The sequence below is a fragment of the Channa argus genome, chromosome 10 (genome assembly GCF_033026475.1).
Source record: "Channa argus isolate prfri chromosome 10, Channa argus male v1.0, whole genome shotgun sequence".
Taxonomy (NCBI): Eukaryota; Metazoa; Chordata; class Actinopteri; order Anabantiformes; family Channidae; genus Channa; species Channa argus.
Window position 1 is genome coordinate 10922801 of NC_090206.1, and position 11943 is coordinate 10934743.

The 11943-nt window shown below is 41.2% G+C and overlaps 1 protein-coding gene across 5 annotated transcripts in view; it reads left to right on the forward strand.

The window, feature by feature from the left end:
• LOC137134110 (neuroligin-3) overlaps positions 1 to 5502 on the forward strand; it is a 113578-nt gene extending 108076 nt beyond the window's left edge. For all 5 annotated transcript variants that reach the window (XM_067518592.1, XM_067518593.1, XM_067518594.1 and 2 more), the window contains one exon: positions 1758 to 5502. In XM_067518592.1, coding sequence (XP_067374693.1) covers positions 1758 to 2613 — 856 coding nt within the window. In that variant the 3' untranslated portion in view covers positions 2614 to 5502. The remainder of the gene's footprint in view (positions 1 to 1757) is intronic.
• The last annotated feature ends 6441 nt before the right edge of the window (positions 5503 to 11943 follow it).

Genomic DNA, 11943 nt, shown 5'->3' on the forward strand with positions numbered 1-11943 from the left:
GTGCCTGTGTGTATCCATATGTGTGAGAGAGAGAAAGTGGGCTGAGGCATGTTTGCACATGAGCATGGGGGCAAATGACTGCTGTGAGAATTCATGACTCACGTGGACTGCAGACAACCACGTCTCTGGCTGCATCATTGACGTTCTGTTCTCTGGAATGTTGCGCATAGGGAGATCAATATGACCTTACCTCCCCACCCGTTCCTTTGAAACTTAATTACTGATATTCAGCTACAAAGTCATCATAGTCTGGCTGTCAATATTCATTGGGGATCATTACGGGCCTAATAAAAGAGGTTATTTACGGGCTGCACTGCTGACACCAGCCCAGGTCCAGGGATTCAGCTCTAGCCATCTCAATTTGCTTTACCTCTCTCTCTCTCTCTCTCTCCCTCTCGCTCTCTCTCTATGCCTCTCTCTCTCACCTCTCCCAGAAGCACTGACCTGAAAAAGAAAAATTGACAGCATAGAAACGAACAGGAGAGAGGACGAAGGGTGAATTCTCCTGGCATAGCTTTTAATTCTCTTGGCCCTGTTTGGAGGTTTTTCAGCTTGTGCCAAAAACACACTGTAGCCACCATATCCCTAAATCCCCAACTAAATTTGAACTTTGTTCACCACTGACATCGCAATCAGACCTACAAAGGGATAATTCATGAGATTTAGAGAGATGTCCTGCAGATCCTTGCCTCCTTGCAACAACATGGCTTTAACTTCACTTCACAGCAACATCAATTATTGTGTTCCGAGGCCACAGTGCAATTTTTCAGAAAGTCACTACCTCAGTACCAAAGGCTGTACTATGGGCCACACAACTCCCACTGCTGACATCGTATGGCACCTGGGAGTTTTGTGAATGTGGAAGATTCTTTATTTTAATTATTTCGATAAATCAATAGCTTTACAGTAATTGAAATGACTGGGCATCCAGTGTTGAGGCGACGTCAAAAAGTGAAAAGTGAAACAGTGAACCCTGTAGATCAAAAGACGAACTACATGCGGAAAAATCTCTAATTCTCCCTGTCTCCTTTTCTCTGGCTCGGTCTCACACATGCCTTTTGTCTCTCACTTTCAAACATCTTTATATCCAAACACACACATACACACATAGCTCTGCAGTTCCCTCTTAGTGTCTTGATTAATATGGTCCACTTTACATGAGTACACTGGATGCCAATGCACACTGTGCCGCCTTCCCTAAGCAATTAGTAGAGGGGCTCCACCAGCATTGGATTATCAACAACAAGATGCCTCCTGACGCGAGCCCTAAAGCCTGCTGACTTATTCATGTGTGTTTACTTTTAAAGCCTCTGCCCTGGTTTTTGTCGGTGGGCTGCATCAGAACTAAAATAAGAACAACATCTGGGGAGAGAGGGGATGAGACAAACAGGCACATTATGCCCACAGAGAGACAGAGTCCTGCCACAATGAGATGTTTTGATGAAAATTTATTTTAAAAAATTTGTAATGTTGAGAAAAAGTCATGTTATATACAAGACGACGTACACCTGGATCAGTTATAAACTACAGTCCCCTGGTCGGTCTTGGGTTTATGCTTCTGTTGTCGAGTTTTTCTAAGCAAAATCAATAATTCTACAGTTGAGACTGAACCTCTTCCAGAGCAAAACATAAACTGTGAACGTAACTGTTTTTAGTATCTTTATGTTGCCTCTCTCCGCATGGCTGTGAGGGCATAAATAATTAAACTGTCAGACTCTAATTTAACATTATCACATGTGTCTCTTCTCTGTCTGTAGGGATCCCAACAAACCAGTTCCCCAAGACACCAAGTTCATCCATACCAAGGCCAACCGCTTTGAAGAGGTGGCCTGGTCCAAGTACAACCCCCAGGACCAGCTATACCTGCATATTGGCCTGAAGCCACGTGTGCGTGACCACTACCGTGCCACCAAAGTGGCCTTCTGGAAGCACCTAGTGCCCCACCTGTACAACCTCCATGACATGTTCCACTACACCTCCACCACCACCAAAGTGCCCCCTCCAGAGACCACGCAGAACACCCTCTCCACGAAGAGACCAAACGGGAAAACCTGGCCGTTCAACACCAAGCGACCTCCCATGTCCCCGGCTTACAACAGCGAGGACAAAGAGTCTTGGAGTGACGAGGAGGAGACGGGGCCACTGGTGGTGGAGAACCCAAGGGATTACTCCACGGAGCTCAGTGTCACCATTGCTGTAGGAGCCTCACTGCTCTTTCTCAACGTGCTGGCTTTTGCAGCCCTGTATTACCGCAAGGACAAGCGGCGGCAGGACTCCAGCCACGGGCAGCCCAGCCCGCAGCGTCAGAACACCTCCAATGACATTAGCCACCATGCGCCTGAGGAGGAGATCATGTCACTGCAGATGAACCAGACGCACCATGAGTGCGAGGCAGGGAACAGCAACGAGGGGGCACTGCGCTTGGCCTCGCTGCCCGACTACACGCTCACGCTGCGGCGCTCTCCGGACGACATCCCCCTCATGACCCCCAACACCATCACCATGATTCCCAATTCTCTGGTGGGCATGCCCAACCTGCACCCCTACAACACCTTCACAACTGGCTTCAACTCCACTGGCCTGCCGCACTCCCACTCAACTACCCGCGTATAGCTTTAAGAAGGCCAGGGGCAGCCGGTGTAGTCAGAAGAGGAGGAGGAGGCGGCGGTGGTAGTGGAGGAGGAGCAGGAGGATGAACGAATGCAGGAGAGGATTGTGTTTTATAAATATCACAGGGAGGGGGAGGGCTGCGAGGGGGAGGGGAGGGGAAGGGCAGGAGTCGGATTAAAACGTGAAGAGATTTAACTAGACTTTTACTACGAGGAGAGTTGCTGAGAGCTCTCTCTGGATGTCAAGTTGTGCAGAGCTGCCAAAATCAAACTGCTTCCCTTCTCCTGACCGGGGGAGGGGGTCTTTCTGCAGTGTTTTTTTCTAAAGTAATCATTTTAAAAGCCTTTTTAAGCAGACTGAGGAGATATCAACACTTTTTTTCTTGAATTCATAACAAAAACAAAGAAAAGTGCTTTTTATTTCCCATCCCTTCCTCCTGCGGGAGACACATCTAGAACAATGGCCTCTACGTCAATATTCGCAAAATGTTTTTAATTGCTTCTCTGTTTTGTTTTACGTTTCAATGCCTTATAAAGCTTGTTCTTTTTTGTCATTATTTCTATTCCCTGAGACTATGTGTGTTACAAGCAGATGAGACTCAAAGATGAGAGACTGAATCCAGGATGGGGAATCAAGTGGATATGCAGATGTAGAGATTTTAAACCCATTTTGGGAAACTCATCTTTTTTTCTTTCTGTTGCGTACCAACACAACAGCCACACAAATTGCGTTATCTTTTTTTATTTTAGCTCGTATAGAAATGATTTGTCTGGGACAGCTCTTGCCAGGAGATGAGAAGGCAGAGATAAATACTATGTTACTGTGATTGTTTTGTTAAGAAAAAAGTGCATCTTTTACAGCCAATTTATCTGTTAATCTATCTGATATTATCTCCACAAAGTGTGCACGTACACATGCTGCTTAGAGCACCTGTGTGTTTGTGTGCATGTGAAAATGATTTCTCATTCCTTGCGTGCAAGTGTGGTTAGGAGGCGAGATAAAGGAGGAGACACATTGTCGGAACTTGCAAATGTAAGAGTGGTGAGTGAGTAAGTGTGTGTGTGTGTGTGTGTGTGTGTGTCCATGCACCTGTTTTTTTTTTTTTTTTTTTTTTTTCTGTTAGTAAGTTGTATAATGTGGTTCTGGGGGTGGTGGGGTGGGGACTGAGTACTTTCTCATGTTGTTTATTTCGGTTCACCAACACTAGTGTATCTGCTGCGTCTCTGGGTGTCTGTCTTTGCGAAATAGCACTTTTGTTATTTTCAAAGTTATATATGTCTAATTTTGCTTAAAGATTACAAAATAAATCTATTATTTTATGTGTAAGAGAAAAAATAGCTAAAGATTCAAATGAACTAACTGACATGATTTCATTGACTTTGTAAGAGTTCCTCTTCAACAGCAGACAGTGGCCTGTTTGCACTGAACAAACCTACATCAGTGCACACTTGTATTTCTTTGAATATATATATAAATATGGGCATACATACATATATGTATAGGGCTTCTATGGAGATATCACTCCCTCTTACAAACCAGTTAAAACACTGTTCAGAATGAAAAGCACCAACAAATCATTTCTATGTATTGTTGTCTATTCAAACAACTCAAGCCAAGACAATTAGGTGTCTTTGTAAGAGCTCTATATGTATATTTATGTATAGAATATTTAATATTTATTTATGTATACCAGATGCATACATGCTGATTGTGCCATGTGCCAAATTAAAACTGTAAAAAATTAAGAATATAAAGTTTCACTAAACTTTTTCCTCTGTCTTAATCAAAGTTCTTTTCTTCCCTTTTATGATTTTTTTTTTATTATTTCCATTTTGAATCTGTTAGAAAAGAAATATTCTTGCAGCAAGTGCAAGTCTCCCCCCAGGACCTCCTCTCTACCTCCCCACTTCGTCTCTTTTCTCCTCCCTTTTCTCTTTTTCTCTTGCTGAAACCTTTGAGAAAAACAGGCTAACAGCTTGGGGCCTATCTGCGTGCATAACTCCAGATTTTACTGTAATTCATGCAAAGTAGTGCTGCAGCAATGGGAGATTGTGAAAAGATTGCCTTGATATACTCACATTGCATCCTATTATATGTTATTCTCAGAGTGAAAACTAGAGTTATTGATTCTGTGAGTAAAACTGACAATTTCCATGAAGTATCTTGGCGTAGCACAGATTGTCTCCTGTTTTACAGCCAAGTGCAGTAATGCAACGGGACCAGGGATCCTAGATCAGTGTTGCAATTCTTAGACACTTCATGCACATAGAAGTTAACATTTTTATGAAGTATTCCTTAACAACTTCCCCTGGTATTTAATGATTAGAGATGCAGCAGAGCAAGAAGCAAGAGCAAGAGTCTGGTCAGCTCATCACCGGACCTGCTAGTGGCAGAAAAAGAGAAGGGGTTATTTGAGGGCAATTGCCTGGAGACTGATCTGTATGAGTCATTTTATTTTTGCATCCTGCCTTATATGGCACTCACCTCCTAATCAGCCACTGTCTTCAGCCCAGCTGCTGCCACTGAAGAAACAAGCATCTACCTGGTGCTGTCTCATAACATAAAACATTTTTCAATACTTCTGTGCTTGTGCTTATGTAAAGAGACAATGCAAATAGTCAAACCTTTTTTACTAGCAATAATATTATCACTACCTTGTTATTGAGATGAACATGATCAAACAGCAGGGTACTGATTGTATTTTGAAGAGCAAATATATTTTTGTAAATGCTCCTGATTGGAAAATGGATGTTAGCGACGTTTATTGGAAAATGTCCTCAAAGGTTTGATTGAGATTCCTGCTGCCACCTCCACACAATAGAAGTGAATAGAATTTCTTTTGTGGTGCTCACAGCATTGAAATATGAAAAAAGCAAAAAAGAAAAAACGTGACATCTATAAAAAATATGTCCCTTTTGCTCCTGGCAGTCCACAGAACCCATTACTGTTTTTTCACTTTATAAAAACAGTTCACAGTAACACCAGACATTATTTGAGGGAAGATTTTGTCAAAGCTGATACAATAAATAGAATAAATAGATCTAATAACAACATGTATGTACTGTAAAAGGAGTCTCTGTTAGGAATGCATCTTTAGGAGTTTCTAGCCTCTTTTTTTTTTATTTTTTATTTTTTGCTGTAAGGCCTGAAAATTAATGTTTTGGTTAATTTTTTCAGCTTTCATAGAGTTGTTTCCAGACTCAGCAGGCAGCTGTTTTTCAGAAGAACAAAACAAAAATCCGACCCATTGTAGATTACCTGCTCAGGACCAAACTGCAGACAGACACAATTAGAGAGTAGCTGGTGAACACACAGGGGCATTTAGCAGGCGGAGTGACACCTTCCCCCCAGCAGTTGGCAAAAACAAAAATAAAACGACTGTGAACACTGGACTTACACGTTATCAGATGAGCAAAAAACAACTCCAAGTAAAATCTATTATTTCTCTGTTTCTATTGGAAGTGTAAATGAACAACTTCACCATAGTGAGTTAAAAGGTAATAATGTGTCAGTGCTGTCGGAGAAAAAATATCAATCACTGCAGATGTAAATATTATTTCTATTGTTGTTAGCACCACAAAAAAAGTTCATTTACCACTTGATTATTTATTGATTATTTAGTATGTGCAAAGTCTCTGCACTATTGAAAGCTATGAGATGTGGCTGAAATTCCTTGTTTTTGTTGCTTGGTCTTTGTAATTTGGGTGAGATGACCCTTTAAGACAACGAATCAAAGTCCCCTCGTCTGATCCATCTGCAGTGGCAGGAGGTCACTTACCACTGGCTTCAATACACACATGCACAGACACAAACACACACATAGTGGCACAGGCTAAAATTGAGTGGTGAAGTTGAGAGTGAAGTATCAAAGGGAAGAAATATCATGGGAGGGCAACTTGTTTCTTTGCCATGTAATTTTCCCATATGCCGTTAAAGCAGAGCAGATGTCACTGAGTATTGGCAGTGGTAGACCTGGTGGCCTCAGGGACAGGGTTTGGGATCCATGGCCCTATGAAGAGCAACATAATTAAGTGCTGGACCAAAAGGAAGGATGAGGGAAACTGCAGTGGTGTTGTGCAGTAAGAGGAAACGGGGTCACATTCCTTCTGCAATCAGACACTTGAAGGCTTGATGAAATTAGTCCAAACTTCAGTAGAAAAGAATCACCACCAGTAGAAAAATAGGACGGCTATAAGCAAGGCACTTTTGCGCAGTCGAGATTTGTTTGCAGTTCGGTGAGTGTGTTTTGAAAGTGACATCATTCAAGGATTGGCTGGAATACCCCAGTGGGGTTTGTGACTGCCTCGACAGCTCTGAGGACAAAACCCAGTCTAGGAAATGGATGTGCCAAATTACACAGTGCCACCCGCTGGGAGAAAGCTGCAGGTGTGTGTGTCTGTATGTGTGTGCAGATATTGAGATTTTTATTTCTACCACAGTGAACGTGTTGTTACCTATATTTCCTCTCACCCTCTTATTCACCCTCATCTCTGTGTCTCATTTATCTTTTCTCCTCTTTTTCTTCCCCTTTTGTGCAGTTTTTTTTTAATCTCCCCTCACGCAAACCATAATCTGAGCAGCTCTTCCTCTGTCTCACACAGACATGACTTGCATCTTCTGTTTCTTCTCCTCCATATGTGCCATAATCTCTAATACTTGCTCATTTAAGGTCTATTTTTCTTGAGTTACTGTGTTTCTCTGCTAGCTAAGAAGCTAATGAACGTTACTAATTGGGAAGCAGAGTGGAACCAGTTACTGAATCAAAACTCTTGCACTTTAGAATTTAAATAGCCTGTTTTTCTCCAAAGGGAAATTATACTACACCAATAATCTATTATTTCCATTTCTTGAGTTTCCTTTTGTATCCACACAACATTGGACAAATCGCTGGCATATTTTTTAGGTTTACCTACCAAGTAGCGTCATGCACTGGAACTTTTTTGGTGGCACAGAACCCAGATACTGTAATCCATTTTTCACTACAAACTAGAACTGAAATCGACAAAACAAATGGTGTTTGAGCCCAAATACATCATGAAAAATCTTTGTTATCTCAGTGTCATTGTACAGATTCCTTAAAGATGCCCTGTTACTTTACTGTTTATGTCCATAGAATGTATTTATAATCGCGCAAACTGGAGTAATCAAAATAAAATATCTATTCTTTCTGTATCTTTTTGTGGTTCTCATGAATATAGAATATGACATCCATTTTCCATGGGTGTGACACCAAGACCTTTGGTGCTGATAGTAGTGTTTGTATATTTTCCATCCTACAAAATGATTAGAGAGAGAGCATCACAATCCAGGACAGCATCTCTGTAAGTCCTGTATTTGAGTGCTCCTGTGAGTGTTCCTCCCAAAAAATCCCATAGTTTTTGCATTAAAGGATAAAAGCCTGGCCTGTTTATATATTTTTATTGTTATGAACAAATCCCACAAACAGACCAAAACCAACCAATAGATTTATCCTGCTAACAAGTACTGTCTGTGAAGTCCCAGCCAGATGTAGCATATGTCTCATGTGCTGCTCAACTCACTGTCATCCAAAAACTATTAAAAACACTGAGACTAGAGCCAAACAAAAGCCAGGCCAGTGGGTTACATATTCTTTAATTATGATTAATAAAGACAGTGCAGCTTTTTGCATTGCAGCTCGTCAAACTAGCAAAGCAAAGAGCCACATCCCCCAGCATGCTCAGTGACTCCTTCCCAGCATGGTGCTACTGTCCAGAGAAAAAGCTGCCACATAATTGTGTCAGAAGAAACTAGAATATCACCCAATGGTAGATCTGTTTTATGTGTTTTTAATGGCTGTTGGGTGATGGTGAGCTTCTGAGGCGCAGAGGCATAAGCTACAAGCTGTGGTTGCACAGACAGAACTTGTTAGCAAGATAAATTCATTACCGTTTTTGGTCTTTTAATGGCCATTGTTGAATAAAAGCAAAAAGATTAAATAAAACCTGCATAATATTTAAATGCAGCTTTGGGTGCAACAAACTGTGGCAAAATTGCAAAAATAGAAACAAGCTCAAGTGCAATGTACTATTCAACAGTAAAAGGGGCTGTTTTGTTTTTTATGGACGTCCAGTAAGGAACAGTAGCGGCCTATAGTTCATCTAGTACAAGCAGTCCCACCTGCCCTCGGCCTAAAGCTGCCTGTCGACTACATAATGATCTGCCTTCTGTAAGATGGATGGCCTGGAGATACCACTGAGGCTGCTGAGACTAAAGCCTGTACATTCCCAGTGTGTGAGGGAAGTAACAACAGCAGGCAACAAGCACATATTAAGCCTCTACACAGTATCTATCCTGTTTCCTGTCCAGAAAACCCTGTTACCATGAGACGCTGCTTGACGGCAAATTTGTCTTACTAGTTGGTCCAGTTCAGAAGCCTGTGTGAGAGAAGGAAGTTTCACGGCAAAATTCACAACTTCTAGGGTGTTTCCTTTCTACTCTAACTTTCTCTCATCTCTCTCATCATTCACAGCCTCATCTTGCCAATTCAGAGCTATTTTGCAGAGACGTTCCTCAACAGCTGAGGCCAGGTGCCGGCGCTATCTCTCAGTTGCATCAGCAGGAGTTCACCATCAGATGGCAGTCCACTAATGCCTTTCTCAGATGTGGGTTACTGGTGGCAGGGAAAGTTTGCGTCAGTGAACCTTTGGATGTCTGAACTAGCGGGCCTGAGCCATGCTGGAACAGATTAAGATTCCCACTGAAAATAAAGTATCTTATCCCTTAAATTACATCTCAGTGACTTTCAATGGCACCAATTTGATCTTTAGTGTTAATCCATGTTACTTTTCACAGAACTTTTGGATCAACTACACTGTGAGTTTGACTTCAGTATCTGAGCTTGCCCCCAAAAAAATCTGCACTAGTTGTTTTTTTTTTCTATTAAATACTGGAAGCATCCTTTGAAGTTAAGCCTATTTTTAACCTGTGAGGCAGAGACTTTCATTTGTCAGTGAAGCCTAAATGTTAGTGCTTTGCAGTGAAGACTCTGTTTTTCAAAAAAGCTAAAAAAATGTATCAATGGTAATTTATCACCCAAAATGACCCAGTCAGTTCGTCGAACATAAAATTGAAACTAAAATATTTTTGCGGACAAAATTCATACAGTATTCAATTTCCACCATATTTCAAAATGTGAGTGTATTTGCAGCCACTGTATACTCATAATACAAACAGTACACAAACCATTTTCACACTGGTAGGTTAAGTATAGTAAACTACAACCACATAGGAGTTGTGGTTTAAAGATTTTAGCAAATTGCTTACAAAGTTGTGGCCACACAGCCTGAGAACTGTTTCACAGCACTACACACTCAAAACACAACAACACACTCAAAAAAAGGTGTTAAAAATTGACCACTTTTATTCCTAGTAGTGAAAGAGCAGTAAATACTGAGGCCTCATTGTGTGATTGACAGCTCACTAGCTTGCTGCATTACACTAAAGAACACAGAATTTCCTTCCCACCAGGTCGCCCATGGCATTTGCTAAAACTATGTTCGCTGTCACTTCCATTAAGGCATCCACATCCTTTCACAGCTTGTTTTTACCCCCTGTTCTCACCAGTGTTCAATTTATAACTAGCACTTACAATACAGAGGCTCTCCATAATTAAAAAAAATCAAGTCATGATAACATTCTAGCTCTGTGATACATGTCGTGTTGTTTGCTCAATTTTCAGTCAGATTTTTAAGGAAATTGCCTATTTCAGTTGAAAGAGGAAGGATGAAGTGGCTTCCAGAAATCCCCGGTCAGCAGTGATGCAATGCTCGTTTCATGTCTAGCTCAGATTAAACAAGTCACATTATTTAGGAATGAACTCCTCTGACAGGAATCCCACTGGTTCTCTGTCTCATAATCTACACCCCCATCTCCTAGGTAGAGATTTGGGTTTTTGTGACATCAACCACAAAAATCCAAAATCTATTAAAAGGTTTTCTCTGCAGTAATGAGTTTAAAATGTGGGAGTAGTGAAGATTCTTTTCTCTTGGTTGAGTTAAAATTGTATTAAAGATCTATTTTACCTTCATAACCCAAGTAGCTGATGTTGTGAAAACATTCTATATGTCAGTAGTTTTTGTAAACACAGCAGAAAGGGAGGCCAATATGTTCACTTATGATAAGGTAATGAACACAGAGAATGCTGATTTTGCATTGTAAAGATAAACTCCAAACATATCACTAAATCTTGGCCAAAACCATCGCACATATATAAAAATAGCTACCATCACAAGAACAGTGCTAACAACTTTAATGTTTCTCATTTTCAGCAGTTTATTCAATTTGTGGATTAGCAGCAGGCTCAGAGTCCGCCTGATGGACAAATCGCTTGAGGTGAACATGAATGCCTGTACCAAACTTTAATTCCAATAGTTGTTGAGACGTTTCAATCAAAACCAGAAATGTCAACCTCACGCTAGAAGTAAAATCAGGGATCACTAGTCATGCGTCTTTTAGGTGCCATGGATGCCCGTACTAAAGACCTTAGCTGCTGAGATATTTCAGCATCCTTAGAAACATTCTGCTTATTTACATATTTGACCAGTGTTTACTGTCCTGTCATGTCACAATATTAAAAGGACTGGAAACAAACGTTATTGTGGTGTACATGGATATCTAACACGACTTTGATGTGTCAGTTGAGAGATATTATTTCACAGCCCCCCAACGACTCCTTTTATGGTTCATGCTCCTTTTGTGAGTTCTGCAAGAATAACAAAGCAGTGATCTGAGTCCTTGATCCCGGCTCAGGGACTGGCCTCAGTTATGTAAGACATAGTCGGAGTCAGACATTTCACAGTGTGTGTGTGTGTCTGTGTGTCTGGTTTTGTGTGTGTGTATGTGTGTGTCAGGTTGGTTGGGTGTGTGTGCCGGCAGTTGAGCCAGCTAATTCCTTGGGAGAGCGTTGTTAGCCTCAACCATTTGGTGATCTCTCAGGGGAGAGGCGTTGCTCCGGTGTCTCATCAGGCAGATGACAGAAGAGTGCGTGCTCTGCATGCTGCACTCATCTTGGTCATGATAGCCTCACTGCACTGGCTATATCTCTGCCTCATTTACTCATTCTCTGATAATAACCAGTGTCTCCTTTCTGCTATACTCAATTACATCTTCATTAGATCGTTAACTAGCTTAAAACAATCCAGCAATGTCGGTGTAGATTTTAAGTTTATGTGACCTTTATTACCAATATGCCTGAGTCTATAGATGATGTCCATAAGGGCTACAACATGATTTTTATTATGTCTTCATCTCTTAAGACCATTCACTGCCTCATCATAACATCAGTTCATTTTAATTTATCAGCAAATTAACTCA